Source organism: Sceloporus occidentalis, unplaced genomic scaffold (assembly GCF_023333645.1).
Source record: "Sceloporus occidentalis isolate IW3139 unplaced genomic scaffold, rSceOcc1.0.p SCAF_56, whole genome shotgun sequence".
Lineage (NCBI taxonomy): Eukaryota > Metazoa > Chordata > Lepidosauria > Squamata > Phrynosomatidae > Sceloporus > Sceloporus occidentalis.
The window spans coordinates 4,755,541-4,777,515 of record NW_028317036.1 but is presented as its reverse complement, the minus strand read 5'-3'; the positions used below and the strand labels follow the sequence as shown (position 1 = coordinate 4,777,515).

General features: G+C 43.9%; 2 protein-coding genes across 2 annotated transcripts; both read left to right on the top strand.

Moving 5' to 3' along the window:
* Window positions 1-3,443: 3,443 nt before the first annotated feature.
* Window positions 3,444-9,850, top strand: LOC149287849 (protein kinase C theta type-like). The gene is made up of 8 exons (XM_089492442.1): window positions 3,444-3,725; window positions 4,614-4,775; window positions 4,914-5,005; window positions 5,381-5,489; window positions 6,112-6,303; window positions 6,609-6,737; window positions 9,557-9,580; window positions 9,797-9,850. The coding sequence occupies exons 1-8, from the start codon at window positions 3,444-3,446 to the stop codon at window positions 9,848-9,850; spliced, it is 1,044 nt and encodes a 347-aa protein (XP_089348568.1).
* Window positions 9,851-15,317: 5,467 nt separating this feature from the next.
* On the top strand, window positions 15,318-21,723 carry LOC149287848 (protein kinase C theta type-like). The gene is made up of 8 exons (XM_089492441.1): window positions 15,318-15,599; window positions 16,488-16,649; window positions 16,788-16,879; window positions 17,253-17,361; window positions 17,984-18,175; window positions 18,479-18,607; window positions 21,430-21,453; window positions 21,670-21,723. Exons 1-8 carry the CDS (start codon window positions 15,318-15,320, stop codon window positions 21,721-21,723), a joined length of 1,044 nt encoding a protein of 347 aa, XP_089348567.1.
* The last annotated feature ends 252 nt before the right edge of the window (window positions 21,724-21,975 follow it).

Sequence of the window (21,975 nt, the reverse complement as noted above, 5' to 3'; positions counted from 1 at the left end):
TTATCCTTGAGTACTTCTCTCCAACCTAGTGCTGTAACACAAACCAGTATTGTTCCTCTGTCAGCTTTTCTAAAGGTCCTACTCCATGACTATGTGTAAGAACACATGTGAAAATTGCTATATCTAAGTTAATTGCTTCACACTTATCAAAAGGGGGACACTGGCATTAGCTATTCCCACTTGAGGCATCTGGGGGCAGAGTGGCATATCAGGGGAGCAAAGGGAAATCTCTGTAAGTCAGGTGCATTATGAATTAAGGGGGGACCTTAAATGGCTATTGGTTTTTCCAAATTTCTGTTTGTATATAACATATGCTGACTAACTGCATAATAGATAACAAAAATGTAAAAATACTCGTATTCCTGTGTATTAGGTAAAATACCGTTTTACCGTTCCACTACGGTGTATTTTTTCTTTACCCATAACTGCCCCTAAATTAACCCTAAACACCCCATTAACCATACCTGCCCCTAAATTAACCCTAAACACCCCATTATCCATACCTGCCCCTAAATTAACCCTAAACACCCCACTAACCATAGCTGCCCCTAAATTAACCCTTAGCAGCCCATCAACCATAATTGCCCCTCAATGGGGTGTTTAGGGTTAATTTAGTTGCAGTTATGGTTAATGGGGTGTTAAGAGTTAATTTAGGGGCAGCTATGGTTAATGGGGTGTTTAGGGTTAATTTAGTGCTGAGGACCGAGGGTTAATTTAATTAATTTAATAACGTTAATTTAAGGGGCAGTTAGAGGTAAAGGTGGGCAAACTAAGGGGAATCTAAATCCTGGGGGGCAGTGAAGATTATTAATGTATTTATTTATAAAAGTATGGTGTCAGTGGTATTCTCTGAATGATTCGAACCTCTGTAAGATACGATTCTCTGAACGATTCTCTGCCTTCAGTGACATCACCAGAGTAGGCAGGCAGGAGGGTTCATGAACTCTAATGAAAGGGGCGGGGCCAGTCATCAGTGTGACTGCAGGGAGGGACTGGGAAACAGTAACTCCTGTGAGGCACACTGCGTGATCCAAAGATTCGGATCATGAATCGGATCATTTCAACGAACGACTCGAAATTATCCGATTCACTTTACTGATCCAAACTTCCCATCACTTAGCCAAACTAACCCTTAAGAAGGGACCAAAGTGTCCTGAATGCCTGAGTTTATTGTCCTCTCACTTAACCACTAAAATTATTGTTTTGGCTTCACTTTTGTGACTTCTTTCTCAGTCTTCATGTCAGATACTGGCCCTAACCACTCACAGACCACTTTAACCATGACCTACCTATTTCTAGTGATCCACTGCCACCAACTGTCTCCTGGCTCCGAAGAATAACCAGCTGATAAAACTGCTTTAAAAGTATTTAAACCTAGTAGTTCTGTAACAGTAGGAACGTACTTCAAAGTGTATTATCCATATACTGCGACAAAAACCCTACATAAAATTGGGTGAGCTGTATTTAAAGAGATCAATGTTATATTTGACGTCAGGTATACCACTTTCAGTTACGTTTAAACCTTTTGCGGTTCTATGAACATCACTGACAGGTTTCTGTGGGCAGTAGAGATTTATCGCCTCCCTGTGCACGGGGAATGCAGGGTCATTTAAAGTTTCCGTATTCCTCGGTGTCCACAGGTTTCCAGTCCCGGCAATGAGGCAGAATAATGTGACACCTATGCAAAATTGATGTTATTTTCATAAAACGCGCAGCCTGGGCTCATAGGGACACAATCCGATAGGGCAGAACATGTATCCTTCACAGCAAATAGCTGAAGAGATGGTCGGAAAGGATAACAGCATATGGGGGATTCTACAGAATTTCCCCAACTATGTATAATGGGGGGGGGGGGGGATGTGTCAGCACAAAAATTAGAAGTTACCTCCCAACTATCATATGCATTTAACTGTATGTGATGGCTGCAATGTTTATTGAAACCGTTCTATGAAGATAGGGATCGGTGCTATGAATCAAGCCTCCTGCTGCTTTGAGTTTTGTTTTCGATTCGACAGGACCTTGTTGGGCATGTTCCACATGTGGTAACTGTAACGGGATTTTATAGCACGGTTTTGTATGTATATACCTCGAAAGCAAGGGATAAACATTCTATAAACTCCAGTTACAGTTACTACATGTAGGACTTCCCTCTAGGACTTTGGACATATTGAATGCATTGTCCATAATGATTTTGCAATAAATAATTTTTATTTACAAATGTTTTGGTGACAAACTTGCTTTGAGGATGACAAACACTGCCTGTAGAAACCAGGTGATCTCGGCCCTACAGAGATCACTGCCTATCCTACTCCACTCCAACATAAGGATGTCTGGAGATAGCCCTCCTTGTGCCCTCAGCATGCATGGATCTTCCCGGAAATGAGGGAGCCTTCACAGGGAAGGTCCCAGGTACTTCACAACATCCATCCTCTCTTATATCCATCAGTTAGTGAAATCTCATAAGCACAGTGTCCATAGCGCATCATTAAGTCTCCCACCAGAGACCCCTGTAAATGCCCACCATGAGCAATGTGGGGGGCCTCGATGAGATTTCTCCAGAGTTCCCTCACCCATTTTATTATGAAGTATACAGGCCGGCTCAGCCCTTCTGCTATGTAAATATGTTAGCGTTGGACCATCATAAAGAATAGCGGTGTGAGAATGTTCATACCAAGCCTCTCCTACAAATGCTCCTTACCGTCTTCACACCCCTGGATAAATGCCCCAACAAGGATTTGTTCCCTTTTCTTATCTGTGTAACTAATTTACCAATTCCTCTTTTGCCCCCTCACCCCACCTTATGGGACTCTAAAGGTAAATACACACACATATACACACAACTATATATATATATATATATATATATATATATATATATATATATATATATATATTTAAATAGTGAAAAATAGATTATTTAACTAAAGTTCAAAGGGTGCACAGAAAATAGTTATTTTTTGCAACATACTTTATAAGAGATGGCTATATGAAAAGTGTTATAATTACCCATTAGCCTAACTTACCTGCCTTTAAAAATTATATACATACAGTTAGAGACACATGAACCTCTCTACATCATCATTAATATATATATTTTTAAAAAACCACACACAAAACTCCATAATATTTAATAGTTAAAAAGACAAAGCATGGTTTGCACGTGTTAATAACAAAGCAGTTTATCTTACATTTGTTTTGGTATCATTTTTTTAATTAGGGATTTACTAACATACATGTTTGTAAGATGTACAAAAAAAACAACTGAGAAAAAAAAACCAAACAAAGATGGCCGCCATCGCCGCATGCCAGTTTACTGGTCATTTGCGATGACATCATCAACACAAACCTATATATATAGGGCGCCGCCTGGCATATCCTTGTGCTTTTCCGAGCACTGTACGTGGCAGCTGAGTTTTTCGAGGCTTTGCACGTATACCCAAGGAATGGCTTTTGTTGCTATTTGGAAGACCAAGAGAAGAGTTGAGGAGAAGAGCCAAGCTTCACCTGAGCAGAGAGACCTTCAAGCAAGATCAAAGAAGAAGACCGGAGACGGGAACCCCAAGAAGAGGAAGAGGGAAGCGGACGGCGACGACAGCAGCAGCCCCCGAAGAGATGCAGAAAAGAAGAGGAGGCCATCGAGCGCATCAACGGATGGACCGGCGAGGAGCCTCTCTGTACAGGACTTCGCATACCACCGCCAACTGGGGAGAGGAGGATTTGGCCGAGTAAGTCCATAAGCTTTTCTTCTATCCAGTTTAAATTCCATCCAGAAAGTTATATCCATGTATTTGAGCTTAATTGGTTGATCTGGAAAGCTACAGGAAGATAGTTTGTATGATAATCATTACATGGGAGGGAGCAGACTGAGGAGCTAACAGACATTTCCGTGGCAGTTAGGCAGCAGGCAAGGCAGCCATTGGCTGATGGAGCTTTCAATCACTACTGTATTGGGCATGTAACAATGTATCATTGATGCTAAATAGAACACAGAAGGAAATCCATATTTACAAATACCACATCAACCAGCCCTCAGAGTGCAACCCTTTCAGTGACAACCTTGTGAGTTTCCCATAGTTGGCAACATAATCCTGGAAAACCAGACATGTTAGCTACAATTTACTGTTCAAGGAAATCCCAGGATATCTAAAATATATTAGACTACATTAGAACATTCAGAAAGAGTGGGGATTGGATGAAAACATTTACTTTTTAAATAATAATTCAAATATCTATTATACTGGTTTTTTTGTTTTGTTTTCAAATAGAAAATGAGTAACAGTCTCACTGTAAGAAATACACTGCCCGTACTTCAGCTCATTGGCCATTTGTGCAGCCTAATCCAGATGCCAATTGGTCACTTCACATTAAATATGGCTATTTTTAACTAGGCTATGAAGCCTAGTGCTTAAAAGCGCTATGACCGGGTCATTTATTGTATATGTGCCACCAGTGCCAAGTTGCAGTAATGAGTAGCCAAATAACTGGGCACCCTGAGAACTGGGCCATTCCCTGGCCCAGGTCAGCCGTTTTATTAATGCTAAGCTTTAAGCAAATGCAATTACTGATCATCATGTACTTGACCTAACCGTATCTCCCATCTGTGTTTCATTCAGGTCATGCTGGCTTCCTGGAGGAACGCTGGACTGCTGGTGGCTGTAAAAGTCATCAGGAAAAGAGCGGCGAGTACCAGCAGCATCCTGCGAGAAAGAAGAATACTGGAGCTCGCAGGAGAGAGCGCCTTTTTGTGCCGTGGCTTTGCCGCTTTCCAGTCACCAGTAGGAGATTTCATTTGAAAGCCTTGTCCACTTGAATATATGGCTGGCATTATGCTCCTTCTCCAGATCTAACCGGGCATCTATATCTAGAATGCTTCAACATATGGTCATGTGCTTTTTTTGTGTCTTTTTCATCAGGACCACGCATTCCTCGTGATGGAGTACCTCAGCGCAGGGAGCCTGGACAGGTATCTCCAGAAAGCCGGCCGGTTGCAGCCCCAATCAGCGCAGTAAGTTATGACGTGAAAGAGAAGGGGTCTGAGAGAAGGGGAACTGTGACTGGGCAGAGGTAAAAGGGTCAGGGGTGGATACCTATTAGTGGACACAGTTTCATAATGTATATCACTATGCTCCATACAATGATCCATATGTCCGTAACTAGCCTGTTCATCTCTTTTTTTTTTTTTTTCTTCTACCAGGTTTTATTCGGCAGAGATCATCTGTGGCCTCCAATTTCTACACAGACGTGGAGTCATTCATCGGTTGTTTTTATAGTGACCTCTCATATCTGAACTCTCTTCTCTCTTCTGTTTCCCTGCTTTTGTTTTTGCACTTTTTAAAAAAATGTAATTTTAAAAATAAATAATGTTTATCTTTCGGATTAGGGACCTCAAGCCTGACAACGTGATGATGGACGGCGATGGACATTTGAAGATCGCGGACTTTGGCCTGGTTGCAGAGGACATCACCGGGGACACCACAACCAGAGGAGCAGCAGGGACACACACCCATATGGCCCCAGAGGTGAGAATTTCTATTTTTATATATTGTGCTTTCAAATTTTGCTGAATATTGGTAGAAGCAAAGGGAACACAAGGAAAAGGGAACACAATTTAACCCTCTGGATGCTAGGGTTAGTTAACAGGCATCTAAATTAGGATAAACTACTGCAGCACAACATATTGGTAAAAATGTTTAAAACACCCCATTATTTCCCTATAAACACCAAATCAAATAGTAAAAGTAATAAATGAAACTATTTAAAAGCCCCTCCCCCTTAGTAGATGTATCCAATGTATGTTGCAGGAATTACATGTAGATTACACGTGCAGCCCATGAACCTCAGAGTATACCATATAGTGCAGGGAAGGACTATACCAGAAAGGGTTAAATTAGAAATGTATACTAAAGACCAACGTCCACCAAGAAATGGGTTTGTTTTTAAGTCCAACAGGCTTACTTTTTGAATTCTTGGTATAGTGCCACATAAAAATGCCACATTCGTTTCTTTTGTATTATTCTGTAGTTTAGGAGCTGATATAATCATGAGATCTATTTTGTTTCTAAAGAAGGTCAGAGAAAAGGTTATCTCAAATTATAACTTTTTTTCTTGCAGGTGTTTCTTAACAAGGCGTACGGCGCTACAGCGGACTGGTGGTCTTTTGGTGTCATCCTCTACAGCATGTTGGCGGGGCGCCTCCCATTCTCAGAATGGCTGCCCAAGAGGGATTACTTCTACCTCATCGTCACCGAGGAGTACTGGTACCCAAGCCAGCTAACAGAAGAGAGCAAGGACATCTTAACTAAGGTGAGTGGGACACACCGATGTCTACACCTGGGGACCGTTCTGTAAAGAGGGTAATCTGACTAGGTACGTGGCAACAATGTTAAAGGCCACAGAGTCACGTTAGGGGCATTCATTTAGTTAGAGTGGGATCAGGATCCATATACTTTTTGACAGCAATTATCCCCTTCTGTCAACCATTCTCTTTGATGCGCCAGTCCTAATGGGAGTATAAGGTGTTCCAAAATGTTGGCAATGAGGGACAATGGGCCCAAGTGTCAGAAAAGAGTGGTATTCAGCAATTGCTTTTTTTTTTTTTTTATTTATAGCTCTTGATGAAAGATCCAAGATGCCGACTTGGTGCCAGCGATGACATCAGATTGCATCCATTCTACAGCAGCCTAAACTGGGAGGACTTGGAGGCGCGTAAAATCTTGCCACCGTACCTTCCACTGTCGGTAAGTACACACACGTTTAGGGCTGCAACTAACGATTATTTTCATAATCGATTAGTTGGCCGATTATTTTTTCGATTAATCGATTAATCGGGTAAAAAAAAAATATGCAAATTTTTCGTTTATTTTAAATAAAAACGTATAATTTACAATGGCATTTCACGATTCGCCTTCTTATTTTACTGACATAATAATTAAAGCTATATTTTAACAAGAACTAAAAAAATACCAAAAAAAGCTTTACTAGTAAATATTCATGTCAACTATTTTTGCCCAGTTATGCACATCTCACCCCCAGCTTGCCTCTCTGTCCCAGAAATGCATATCAGGAGGGGTATAAGGCATATCAGGGGACAGAGTGGCATATAGGAGGTATAAGGGGATACCTCCTATATGCCACTCTGTCCCCTGATATGCATTATACCCCTCCTGATATGCCTTATAGCCCCCTATATGCCACTGATATGCCACTTTGTCCCCTAATATGCCACTGTGCCCCCTGATATGCCTTATAGCCCCATATATGCCACAGTGCCCCGATATGCCACTGTGCCCTCCTGATATGCCTTATAGCCCCCTATATACCTTTACCCTTGATATGCCACCATGCCCCGATATGCCTTTTACCCCTATATGCCACTGAGATGCCACTGTGCCCCCTGATATGCCTTATAGTGCCTTCATGCCACTGTCCCCCCTGATACACCTTATAGCCCCTTTATGCCACTGTCCCCCCTGATACACCTTATAGCCCCTTTATGCCACTGTCCCCCCTGATATGCCTTATAGCCCCTTTATGCCACTGTCCCCCCTGATATGCCTTATAGCCCCTTTATGCCACTGTCCCCCCTGATACACCTTATAGCGCCTTCATGCCACTGTCCCCCCTGATACACCTTATAGCCCCTTTATGCCACTGTCCCCCCTGATATGCCTTATAGCCCCTTTATGCCACTGTGCCCCCTGATATGTCCTATGCCCCCCCCGATATAAGAAAAACTGACATCACTAAAATTGTTTTTTATATTTATATTTATTAAATATAGACAAAAAAAATACACAATACAATATAAATATATATAAATATATGGACAATAAATCAAATATTATAGACATAAAAAAACCCCACAAATGCACATAATTAATAGATCCCGCAAAAATTCTACCTGCCCCACCAGGGGTTAATATATCAACAGAAGAAACACAGGGCAAATGAGCATAAAAATAAAGATAATACTTACCCAGTGCTGCTTACTTGTCCTGTTTTTCTTCTGTTGATATATTAACCCCTGGTGGGGCAGGTGGAAGTGGCAGCGAGATGAAGTACCGGAGGTTGCGCACATCGCCCACTTAAATCCAAATCCCCTGCAGGCGCTGCAGCGGGACCTGGATCCTCTCCGGCAGCCGGTAGGGGTCTGTGTGATGCGCGCAGACAGCCGCTTCTCCCCTCCGCTTCCGTTGGGGCTTCCATGATGGAAGCCGCACCGGAAGGTCACATGACGCCGGGTTCAGTAATAGAAGCCCCGGCGGAAGTGGAGGGGAGAAGCGGAGGATGTCTGTGTGTTTTGCACAGACCCTCACCGGGTGGCAGAGAGGATCCAGGTCTCCTGCAGCTTTGCGGGGGGTCTGGATTCTACAGTTATAATCCGATCTCTGTTTGAGATCGGATTATAGAAGGACGGGAGTTTTTCAGAGCGTTTGCTCTGAAAAACATAATTTTATAAATCGATAAAAATCGATTCAACTAATCGATTATGAAAATCGTTGACAACGATTTTCATAATCGATTATTATCGATTTTATCGATTCGTTGTTGCAGCCCTACACACGTTATACTAAACCATCCGAGACTTTCTAGCAATAGTTCAAAAGTTTTGTAAGAACTGTTGACATGTTCTTTAAATCAGGGTATAATCTTTCTTCTTTCAACAGCTTTCAACAACTGAGGATCTCCATCAACAACTGAGGAACGACCTCTCATTCTTGGAGGCTAATTGCACCAGACCATCAGAGGACACCCATGCTGTGCCTGGACTGTCTTTTATCAATAGTAGTATAGTAGTAGTAGTTTAATCTTTTTTTTTTTTCTTCTTCAGAAATTAGTTACAGAAGATTGTTGCTGAAGTCACCAGATTGGGACACCACCTCCTTGCTGCATCACATCAAGCATTGAAGGCGCAACAAACGACAACAGAACCTACCATCCGAGCAGAGCATACCATCCTCCACCATCAACCATCGCAGCTGAGGACACCATCCTCCACCATCCAACCATCCCAGCCGAGCATACCATCCTCCACCATCCAACCATCCCAGCCGAGCATACCATCCTCCACCATCCAACCATCCCAGCCGAGCATACCATCCTCCACCATCCAACCATCGCAGCCGAGCATACCATCCTCCACCATCCAACCATCCCAGCCGAGCATACCATCCTCCACCATCCAACCATCCCAGCCGAGCATACCATCCTCCACCATCCAACCATCGCAGCCGAGCATACCATCCTCCGCCATCAACCATCCCAGCCGAGCATACCATCCTCCGCCAACAACCATCTCAGCAGAGCACACCATCCTCCGCCATATACCATCACAGCAGAGCATACCACCCTCTGCCACCTACCATCCCAGCAGGGCACATCACCCTCTGCCATCTACTATGCCAGCAGAGCACATCACCCTCTGCCATCTACCATCACAGCGCAGCTCATCCACCATCACACATGACATCATGCTTTTAAACTTTTAGAAATACCAAAATAGTTTCTATACTTGTAATGCATGACTCCTGAAACTGTCCTTTTTTGTTGTCCACAGGTGCGCAGCTGGTTTGCCCGCAACGTCAGTCGGACCACCTACACACATTCCGCAAGGGAGGGGCTCCGGGTAGCCGGAGCCAGAAAAATCGCAGATATGATCATCGCACTGATCATACAACAGAGTATGTCTGCTGGCCCCTACCATTAAACAACAGAGCAGCTCTCCGACCGCTTAACAGCGTTTACTGGATCTAGTCCTTTACATCAGTACTGCTTCTGTCTATATTATTTGTTCTAGGGCCCAGCCTGGCTGACGGAAAGAGATGGCATCCTTCTCAACACCAAGCTGTGAAATGCTGATCAAGTGGGCCCAACAAAGACCACTCATTCAGTAAATCCACTTCTACGGTAAGCTTTTAAACTTCTAGAAATAATAAAGCAGCTCCTGTACCTGCACTGCCTGACTCCTGAAACTGTCCTTCTTTGTTGTCCACAGGTGCCCAGCTGGACTGCCCGCAACGTCAGTCGGACCACCTACACACATTCCGCAAGGGAGGGGCTCCGGGTAGCCGGAGCCAGAAAAATCGCAGATATGATCATCGCACCATCAGAGTATGTCTGCTGGCCCCTACGATTACACAACGGAGCAGCTCTCCGTCATTGTAACAGAAGCCTCCATCACTGGGGCCCCTGAAGAGGCCTGAGGGCCAGCATTCTCCATACCGACTATGCGCCCTGGCCTTCTAAAAGACATCTGTGTTTATGTACAGGGGGTCAGTTCCTATTGATTTTCCCCTGGAACAGGTTTTACCATATTTCCCAAACATTAGAGACTCTGAGGACTGTGGAGCGGTACAATTCTGGAGCCTCATTAGATGCCTTCAAAAGGGGTCTGGATATTTTTTTTTAGAAAGGCATGACATACAGGGCTATAAGTAGAGTAACATTAATATCCTTGATCCAAGGAGAAATCCGATTGCCTCCTGGAGTCAAGAAGGAATTTTTTTCCCCTGATGGCAGAATTCGAATTAGCTTAATTAGGGGTTTTTTTTTGCCTTCTTTTGGATCAAGAGTAGGAAAGTTAGGTAGAAGGGTTGAACTTGATGGTCTTATTTCAACCTTATGAACTATGTAACTATGGAGCGCTGATATTGATTTGGGATTGGTTGTGTACTTTGCCAACACAGATGATGTTTTGCAATTATTTATTGTACGTCATAACTTTTGCAACCAGAGAGTGACAAACCATTGTTTCAGTTAATCTGTTTAAATGTCCGACCCCCCACCACCATGTTGCACTAATATGCTGTTAAAACCAGTCTTTCCCCTGCCTTCCCTTCATTGTATTACACTATGTTGAAAATGCATTTATGTCTGTATTTAAAACCCTGCATGTCACTCTGAATAAACAGTTCTTGTACTTCGTCCTGCATTAAGCTTCGGCTAGTGATTTGTGTGACTGGAGAGTCGGTGCTTTGGAGTGTGCCCCTATACAGTTCTTGTAAGAGCTGGGAAGCAGCGATTGAGGGATGTACCAAGTCGGGGTACAGGCAGTGGCGTCGGCAGGGGGGGGCCAGAGGGGGCCATGGCCTCCCCTAAATCATGCTGTGCCCCCCGGTGTGCCCCCCCAATTGAAACGCCGTCTTTTTTCTTTTTTTTTAATAGATCCGGAGGAGAGAGAGAGAGGCGCCGAGCGGTCGCTGAGGAATAAGTTCTCAGCGACCGTTCGGCGCCTCTCACTCTTTTCCGCGACCGCGAGGCCTCTGCCTTGGTCGCAGTGCCGGCATTTCAAGCCGAGCGCCGGTATATGATGTCATATCCGGCGCTCAGCAATGAAGCCGCGCACACTGCGGCAGAACCAGGAAGACAGAGACCTCGCGATCCCGCCGCTGGACTTCTACAAGCCCAAGGTAAGTGAACTTCAAAGGGGGGGGAGGAGGGTAGAAAGTTAGGAGGGGGTTAGAGAGTGAAAAGAGGTAGATAGGAAGTGAGAAGAGGTAGATAGGGATACATTGGGAGGGAGAGAGGGGGTAGATAGGATAGATTGGGAGGGAGAGGGGGTAGTTAGGATAGATTGGGAGGGAGAGGGGGTAGTTAGGATAGATTGGGAGGGAGAGGGGGTAGTTAGGATAGATTGGGAGGGAGAGGGGGTAGTTAGGATAGATTGGGAGGGAGAGGGGGTAGTTAGGATAGTTTGGGAGGGAGAGGGAGATATTAACATATATTGGCAGCAGGGGCTAATATTAATATTAATTGGCAGCAGGGTCTAGTATTTATATTCATATTGGCAGCAGGGTCTAGTATTTATATATATATCAGCAGCAGGGGCTAATATTAATATATATTGGCTGCAGGGGCTAAGTTTATATATATATTGGCTGCAGGGACTAATAATATATATTGGCAGTAGGGGCTAATATTAATATATACTGGTAGCAGGGTCAAATATTAATATATATCGGCAGCAGGGTATAATTTTTATGTATATCGGCAGCAGGGTATAATATAAGTATATATCCGCAGCAGGGGCTAATATCAATATATATCCGCAGCAGGGGTTAATATTAATATATATCAGAAGCAGGGTGTAATATTTCTATATATTGTCATCAGCAGGGGCTAATATTAAAGAATGAGAAATAACTGCCTAACGTGTGTGTGTATATATGTGTATATATATATATATATATATATAGTGTATATGTACCGTTTTATAATTGGCCCCCAACTTTGGTTCCTGGCCCCCCATGTGCCCCCCCTAAATATGAAAGCTGGAGACGCCACTGGGTACAGGGCATCCCCTCACATTGGTGGCAAGCGGCGGGACATTTCCTTTCTAACGTGATTGACTGACAGGACGGCAGACTTTGGTCGCCTAGACTGAGGGCTGGTGCAACGATTTTTTCCACTCTAGGCAAAACATAATTTTGCCACCCCCTGGCTCCACCCCCACAAGCCCCTCCCATTTTATCACACACACTTATACCCCACCTCTTTTAATGCTTGTTATGCTGGGCCGCCCCCAACCAAGCCTCAGCAGACAGCAGCTCAGCAACATCTATGCGCAGGGCAGGGGTGTAATAACAATAGGCCAATGCCACTAGTTTGCCCTGAGAAGGAGCAAACTGACCTGGAGATGCGGCGAAGTATGATGTTTACCATAAATGCCAAAGGCCGCAATTTTCCCACAAACAGCTAAAGAAGTCCTACATGTAGTAACTGTAACTGGAGTTTATATAATGTTTAGCCCTTGATTTCGAGATATATACACATACAAAACCATTCTATAAAATCCAGTTACAGTTACCACATGTATTTGCTGTGAAGGATACATGTTCTGCCCTATCGGATTGTGTCTCTATGAGCCCAGGCTGTGCATTTTATGAAAATAACATCAATTTTGCATAGGTGTCACATTATTCTGCCTCATTGCCGGGACTGGAAACCTGTGGACACCGAGGAATACAGAAAACTTAAATGAAGCTGCATTCGCCATGCACAGGGAGGCGATAAATCTCTACTGCCCACAGAAACCTGTGAGTGATGTTCGCGGAACCGCAAAAGGTTTAAATGTAACCGAAAGTGGTATATCTGACGTCGCGTGCCGCGACGCTCTCATAAGGTCCTCCTAACCGGCTGACTCGCTCCCACTCCTTCCCATAGTGACTGGGTATTACAGCACCAGCAGAAGAGCTGGCATCGGGGCAGAGTACCGCTGGCCTCTGCTCACCTCTCTCTGTGGCCCCAGAGACTGTGGTAGTGGATGGGACTGCGGTCTCCACTAGCACAGTACCAGTGCCAGCAGAAGCACTTGCCTCTGCCCTCACCAGAGGATTGTACAAAACAAGCACTGGGGGAACATGTAACTCACACAGGTGGGTGAGACTGTGGTTATATCCGCATAAAATACATTTAAAACACTTGCTTGCCTAAATGAGGGCTCAACAAATCCCGGGTGCCCTCTGTAAAAGATGACAGGCACCTAAGCACACTCAGCACTCTTCGGATCTAAACTTGGAGCATTAGCCGCAAGTGCTAAACTCCTCTGTACTATGCACTGGATACAAAGTTATACCGTGCAGCTATGACGAAATACTTCAGAAATCAATGTACCGCAGCTACTGTTTTCTATATGTTATGCGTCAATCTGTATTTAAAGAGATTAATGTTATATTTGACGTCAGATATACCACTTTTGGTTACATTTAAACCATTTGCGGTTCCGTGAACATCACTCACAGGTTTCTGTGGGCAGTAGAGATTTATCGCCTCCCTGTGCATGGCGAATGCAGCTTCATTTAAGTTTTCTGTATTCATCGGTGTCCACAGGTTTCCAGTCCCGGCAACGAGGCAGAATAATGTGACACCTATGCAAAATTGATGTTATTTTCATAAAATGCACAGCCTGGGCTCATAGGGACACAATCCGATAGGGCAGAACATGTATCCTTCACAGCAAATACATGTGGTAACTGTAACTGGATTTTATAGAATGGTTTTGTATGTGTATATATCTCGAAATCAAGGGCTAAACATTATATAAACTCCAGTTACAGTTACTACACGTAGGACTTCTTTAGCGGTTTGTGGGAAAATTGCGGCCTTTGGCATTTATGGTAAACATCATACTTCGCCGCATCTCCAGGTCAGTTTGCTCCTTCTCAGGGCAAACTAGTGGCATTGGCCCTACAGAGATCACTGCCTATCCTACTCCACTCCAACATAAGGATGTCTGGAGATAGCCCTCCTTGTGCCCTCAGCATGCATGGATCTTCCCGGAAGTGAGGGAGCCTTCACAGGGAAGGTCCCAGGTTCTTAACAACATCCATCCTCTCTTATATCCATCAGTTAGTGAAATCTCATAAGCACAGTGTCCATAGCGCATCATTAAGTCTCCCACCAGAGACCCCTGTAAATGCCCACCATGAGCAATGTGGGGGGCCTCGATGAGATTTCTCCAGAGTCCCCTCACCCATTTTATTATGAAGTATACAGGCCGGCTCAGCCCTTCTGCTATGTAAATATGTTAGCGTTGGACCATCATAATGAATAGCGGTGTGAGAATGTTCATACCAAGCATCTCCTACAAATGCTCCTTACCATCTTCACACCCCTGGATAAATTCCCCAACAAGGATTTGTTCCCTTTTCTTATCTGTGTAACTAATTTACCAATTCCTCTTTTGCCCCCTCACCCCACCTTATGGGACTCTAAAGGTAAATACACACACATATACACACAACTATATATATATATATATATATATATATTTAAATAGTGAAAAATAGATTATTTAACTAAAGTTCAAAGGGTGCACAGAAAATAGTTATTTTTTGCAACATACTTTATAAGAGATGGCTATATGAAAAGTGTTATAATTACCCATTAGCCTAACTTACCTGCCTTTAAAAATTATATACATACAGTTAGAGACACATGAACCTCTCACCATCATCATTAATATATATATTTTTAAAAAACCACACACAAAACTCCATAATATTTAATAGTTAAAAAGACAAAGCATGGTTTGTACGTGTTAATAACAAAGCAGTTTATCTTACATTTGTTTTGGTATCATTTTTTTAATTAGGGATTTACTAACATACATGTTTGTAAGATGTACAAAAAAAACAACTGAGAAAAAAAAACCAAACAAAGATGGCCGCCATCGCCGCATGCCAGTTTACTGGTCATTTGCGATGACATCATCAACACAAACCTATATATATAGGGCGCCGCCTGGCATATCCTTGTGCTTTTCCGAGCACTGTACGTGGCAGCTGAGTTTTTCGAGGCTTTGCACGTATACCCAAGGAATGGCTTTTGTTGCTATTTGGAAGACCAAGAGAAGAGTTGAGGAGAAGAGCCAAGCTTCACCTGAGCAGAGAGACCTTCAAGCAAGATCAAAGAAGAAGACCGGAGACGGGAACCCCAAGAAGAGGAAGAGGGAAGCGGACGGCGACGACAGCAGCAGCCCCCGAAGAGATGCAGAAAAGAAGAGGAGGCCATCAAGCGCATCAACGGATGGACCGGCGAGGAGCCTCTCTGTACAGGACTTCGCATACCACCGCCAACTGGGGAGAGGAGGATTTGGCCGAGTAAGTCCATAAGCTTTTCTTCTATCCAGTTTAAATTCCATCCAGAAAGTTATATCCATGTATTTGAGCTTAATTGGTTGATCTGGAAAGCTACAGGAAGATAGTTTGTATGATAATCATTACATGGGAGGGAGCAGACTGAGGAGCTAACAGACATTTCCGTGGCAGTTAGGCAGCAGGCAAGGCAGCCATTGGCTGATGGAGCTTTCAATCACTACTGTATTGGGCATGTAACAATGTATCTTTGATGCTAAATAGAACACAAAAGGAAATCCATATTTACAAATACCACATCAACCAGCCCTCAGAGTGCAACCCTTTCAGTGACAACCTTGTGAGTTTCCCATAGTTGGCAACATAATCCTGGAAAACCAGACATGTTAGCTACAATTTACTGTTCAAGGAAATCCCAGGATATCTAAAATATATTAGACTACATTAGAACATTCAGAAAGAGTGGGGATTGGATGAAAACATTTACTTTTTAAATAATAATTCAAATATCTATTATACTGGTTTTTTTGTTTTGTTTTCAAATAGAAAATGAGTAACAGTCTCACTGTAAGAAATACACTGCCCGTACTTCAGCTCATTGGCCATTTGTGCAGCCTAATCCAGATGCCAATTGGTCACTTCACATTAAATATGGCTATTTTTAACTAGGCTATGAAGCCTAGTGCTTAAAAGCGCTATGACCGGGTCATTTATTGTATATGTGCCACCAGTGCCAAGTTGCAGTAATGAGTAGCCAAATAACTGGGCACCCTGAGAACTGGGCCATTCCCTGGCCCAGGTCAGCCGTTTTATTAATGCTAAGCTTTAAGCAAATGCAATTACTGATCATCATGTACTTGACCTAACCGTATCTCCCATCTGTGTTTCATTCAGGTCATGCTGGCTTCCTGGAGGAACGCTGGACTGCTGGTGGCTGTAAAAGTCATCAGGAAAAGAGCGGCGAGTACCAGCAGCATCCTGCGAGAAAGAAGAATACTGGAGCTCGCAGGAGAGAGCGCCTTTTTGTGCCGTGGCTTTGCCGCTTTCCAGTCACCAGTAGGAGATTTCATTTGAAAGCCTTGTCCACTTGAATATATGGCTGGCATTATGCTCCTTCTCCAGATCTAACCGGGCATCTATATCTAGAATGCTTCAACATATGGTCATGTGCTTTTTTTGTGTCTTTTTCATCAGGACCATGCATTCCTCGTGATGGAGTACCTCAGCGCAGGGAGCCTGGACAGGTATCTCCAGAAAGCCGGCCGGTTGCAGCCCCAATCAGCGCAGTAAGTTATGACGTGAAAGAGAAGGGGTCTGAGAGAAGGGGAACTGTGACTGGGCAGAGGTAAGGGTCAGGGGTGGATACCTATTAGTGGACACAGTTTCATAATGTATATCACTATGCTCCATACAATGATCCATATGTCCGTAACTAGCCTGTTCATCTCTTTTTTTTTTTTTTTCTTCTACCAGGTTTTATTCGGCAGAGATCATCTGTGGCCTCCAATTTCTACACAGACGTGGAGTCATTCATCGGTTGTTTTTATAGTGACCTCTCATATCTGAACTCTCTTCTCTCTTCTGTTTCCCTGCTTTTGTTTTTGCACTTTTTAAAAAAATGTAATTTTAAAAATAAATAATGTTTATCTTTCGGATTAGGGACCTCAAGCCTGACAACGTGATGATGGACGGCGATGGACATTTGAAGATCGCGGACTTTGGCCTGGTTGCAGAGGACATCACCGGGGACACCACAACCAGAGGAGCAGCAGGGACACACACCCATATGGCCCCAGAGGTGAGAATTTCTATTTTTATATATTGTGCTTTCAAATTTTGCTGAATATTGGTAGAAGCAAAGGGAACACAAGGAAAAGGGAACACAATTTAACCCTCTGGATGCTAGGGTTAGTTAACAGGCATCTAAATTAGGATAAACTACTGCATCACAACATATTGGTAAAAATGTTTAAAACACCCCATTATTTCCCTATAAACACCAAATCAAATAGTAAAAGTAATAAATGAAACTATTTAAAAGCCCCTCCCCCTTAGTAGATGTATCCAATGTATGTTGCAGGAATTACATGTAGATTACACGTGCAGCCCATGAACCTCAGAGTATACCATATAGTGCAGGGAAGGACTATACCAGAAAGGGTTAAATTAGAAATGTATACTAAAGACCAACGTCCACCAAGAAATGGGTTTGTTTTTAAGTCCAACAGGCTTACTTTTTGAATTCTTGGTATAGTGCCACATAAAAATGCCACATTCGTTTCTTTTGTATTATTCTGTAGTTTAGGAGCTGATATAATCATGAGATCTATTTTGTTTCTAAAGAAGGTCAGAGAGAAGGTTATCTCAAATTATAACTTTTTTTCTTGCAGGTGTTTCTTAACAAGGCGTACGGCGCTACAGCGGACTGGTGGTCTTTTGGAGTCATCCTCTACAGCATGTTGGCGGGGCGCCTCCCATTCTCAGAATGGCTGCCCAAGAGGGATTACTTCTACCTCATCGTCACCGAGGAGTACTGGTACCCAAGCCAGCTAACAGAAGAGAGCAAGGACATCTTAACTAAGGTGAGTGGGACACACCGATGTCTACACCTGGGGACCGTTCTGTAAAGAGGGTAATCTGACTAGGTACGTGGCAACAATGTTAAAGGCCACAGAGTCACGTTAGGGGCATTCATTTAGTTAGAGTGGGATCAGGATCCATATACTTTTTGACAGCAATTATCCCTTTCTGTCAACCATTCTCTTTGATGCGCCAGTCCTAATGGGAGTATAAGGTGTTCCAAAATGTTGGCAATGAGGGACAATGGGCCCAAGTGTCAGAAAAGAGTGGTATTCAGCAATTGCTTTTTTTTATTTTATTTATAGCTCTTGATGAAAGATCCAAGATGCCGACTTGGTGCCAGCGATGACATCAGATTGCATCCATTCTACAGCAGCCTAAACTGGGAGGACTTGGAGGCGCGTAAAATCTTGCCACCGTACCTTCCACTGTCGGTAAGTACACACACGTTTAGGGCTGCAACTAACGATTATTTTCATAATCGATTAGTTGGCCGATTATTTTTTCGATTAATCGATTAATCGGGTACAAAAAAAATATGCAAATTTTTCGTTTATTTTAAATAAAAACGTATAATTTACAATGGCATTTCACGATTCGCCTTCTTATTTTACTGACATAATAATTAAAGCTATATTTTAACAAGAACTCAAAAAATACCAAAAAAAGCTTTACTAGTAAATATTCATGTCAACTATTTTTGCCCAGTTATGCACATCTCACCCCCAGCTTGCCTCTCTGTCCCAGAAATGCATATCAGGAGGGGTATAAGGCATATCAGGGGACAGAGTGGCATATAGGAGGTATAAGGGGATACCTCCTATATGCCACTCTGTCCCCTGATATGCATTATACCCCTCCTGATATGCCTTATAGCCCCCTATATGCCACTGATATGCCACTTTGTCCCCTAATATGCCACTGTGCCCCCTGATATGCCTTATAGCCCCATATATGCCACAGTGCCCCGATATGCCACTGTGCCCTCCTGATATGCCTTATAGCCCCCTATATACCTTTACCCTTGATATGCCACCATGCCCCGATATGCCTTTTACCCCTATATGCCACTGAGATGCCACTGTGCCCCCTGATATGCCTTATAGTGCCTTCATGCCACTGTCCCCCCTGATACACCTTATAGCCCCTTTATGCCACTGTCCCCCCTGATACACCTTATAGCCCCTTTATGCCACTGTCCCCCCTGATATGCCTTATAGCCCCTTTATGCCACTGTCCCCCCTGATATGCCTTATAGCCCCTTTATGCCACTGTCCCCCCTGATACACCTTATAGCGCCTTCATGCCACTGTCCCCCCTGATACACCTTATAGCCCCTTTATGCCACTGTCCCCCCTGATATGCCTTATAGCCCCTTTATGCCACTGTGCCCCCTGATATGTCCTATGCCCCCCCCGATATAAGAAAAACTGACATCACTAAAATTGTTTTTTATATTTATATTTATTAAATATAGACAAAAAAAATACACAATACAATATAAATATATATAAATATATGGACAATAAATCAAATATTATAGACATAAAAAAAACCCACAAATGCACATAATTAATAGATCCCGCAAAAATTCTACCTGCCCCACCAGGGGTTAATATATCAACAGAAGAAACACAGGGCAAATGAGCATAAAAATAAAGATAATACTTACCCAGTGCTGCTTACTTGTCCTGTTTTTCTTCTGTTGATATATTAACCCCTGGTGGGGCAGGTGGAAGTGGCAGCGAGATGAAGTACCGGAGGTTGCGCACATCGCCCACTTAAATCCAAATCCCCTGCAGGCGCTGCAGCGGGACCTGGATCCTCTCCGGCAGCCGGTAGGGGTCTGTGTGATGCGCGCAGACAGCCGCTTCTCCCCTCCGCTTCCGTTGGGGCTTCCATGATGGAAGCCGCACCGGAAGGTCACATGACGCCGGGTTCAGTAATAGAAGCCCCGGCGGAAGTGGAGGGGAGAAGCGGAGGATGTCTGTGTGTTTTGCACAGACCCTCACCGGGTGGCAGAGAGGATCCAGGTCTCCTGCAGCTTTGCGGGGGGTCTGGATTCTACAGTTATAATCCGATCTCTGTTTGAGATCGGATTATAGAAGGACGGGAGTTTTTCAGAGCGTTTGCTCTGAAAAACATAATTTTATAAATCGATAAAAATCGATTCAACTAATCGATTATGAAAATCGTTGACAACGATTTTCATAATCGATTATTATCGATTTTATCGATTCGTTGTTGCAGCCCTACACACGTTATACTAAACCATCCGAGACTTTCTAGCAATAGTTCAAAAGTTTTGTAAGAACTGTTGACATGTTCTTTAAATCAGGGTATAATCTTTCTTCTTTCAACAGCTTTCAACAACTGAGGATCTCCATCAACAACTGAGGAACGACCTCTCATTCTTGGAGGCTAATTGCACCAGACCATCAGAGGACACCCATGCTGTGCCTGGACTGTCTTTTATCAATAGTAGTATAGTAGTAGTAGTTTAATCTTTTTTTTTTTTCTTCTTCAGAAATTAGTTACAGAAGATTGTTGCTGAAGTCACCAGATTGGGACACCACCTCCTTGCTGCATCACATCAAGCATTGAAGGCGCAACAAACGACAACAGAACCTACCATCCGAGCAGAGCATACCATCCTCCACCATCAACCATCGCAGCTGAGGACACCATCCTCCACCATCCAACCATCCCAGCCGAGCATACCATCCTCCACCATCCAACCATCCCAGCCGAGCATACCATCCTCCACCATCCAACCATCCCAGCCGAGCATACCATCCTCCACCATCCAACCATCGCAGCCGAGCATACCATCCTCCACCATCCAACCATCCCAGCCGAGCATACCATCCTCCACCATCCAACCATCCCAGCCGAGCATACCATCCTCCACCATCCAACCATCGCAGCCGAGCATACCATCCTCCGCCATCAACCATCCCAGCCGAGCATACCATCCTCCGCCAACAACCATCTCAGCAGAGCACACCATCCTCCGCCATATACCATCACAGCAGAGCATACCACCCTCTGCCACCTACCATCCCAGCAGGGCACATCACCCTCTGCCATCTACTATGCCAGCAGAGCACATCTCTGCCCTCTGCCATCTACCATCACAGCGCAGCTCATCCACCATCACACATGACATCATGCTTTTAAACTTTTAGAAATACCAAAATAGTTTCTATACTTGTAATGCATGACTCCTGAAACTGTCCTTTTTTGTTGTCCACAGGTGCGCAGCTGGTTTGCCCGCAACGTCAGTCGGACCACCTACACACATTCCGCAAGGGAGGGGCTCCGGGTAGCCGGAGCCAGAAAAATCGCAGATATGATCATCGCACTGATCATACAACAGAGTATGTCTGCTGGCCCCTACCATTAAACAACAGAGCAGCTCTCCGACCGCTTAACAGCGTTTACTGGATCTAGTCCTTTACATCAGTACTGCTTCTGTCTATATTATTTGTTCTAGGGCCCAGCCTGGCTGACGGAAAGAGATGGCATCCTTCTCAACACCAAGCTGTGAAATGCTGATCAAGTGGGCCCAACAAAGACCACTCATTCAGTAAATCCACTTCTACGGTAAGCTTTTAAACTTCTAGAAATAATAAAGCAGCTCCTGTACCTGCACTGCCTGACTCCTGAAACTGTCCTTCTTTGTTGTCCACAGGTGCCCAGCTGGACTGCCCGCAACGTCAGTCGGACCACCTACACACATTCCGCAAGGGAGGGGCTCCGGGTAGCCGGAGCCAGAAAAATCGCAGATATGATCATCGCA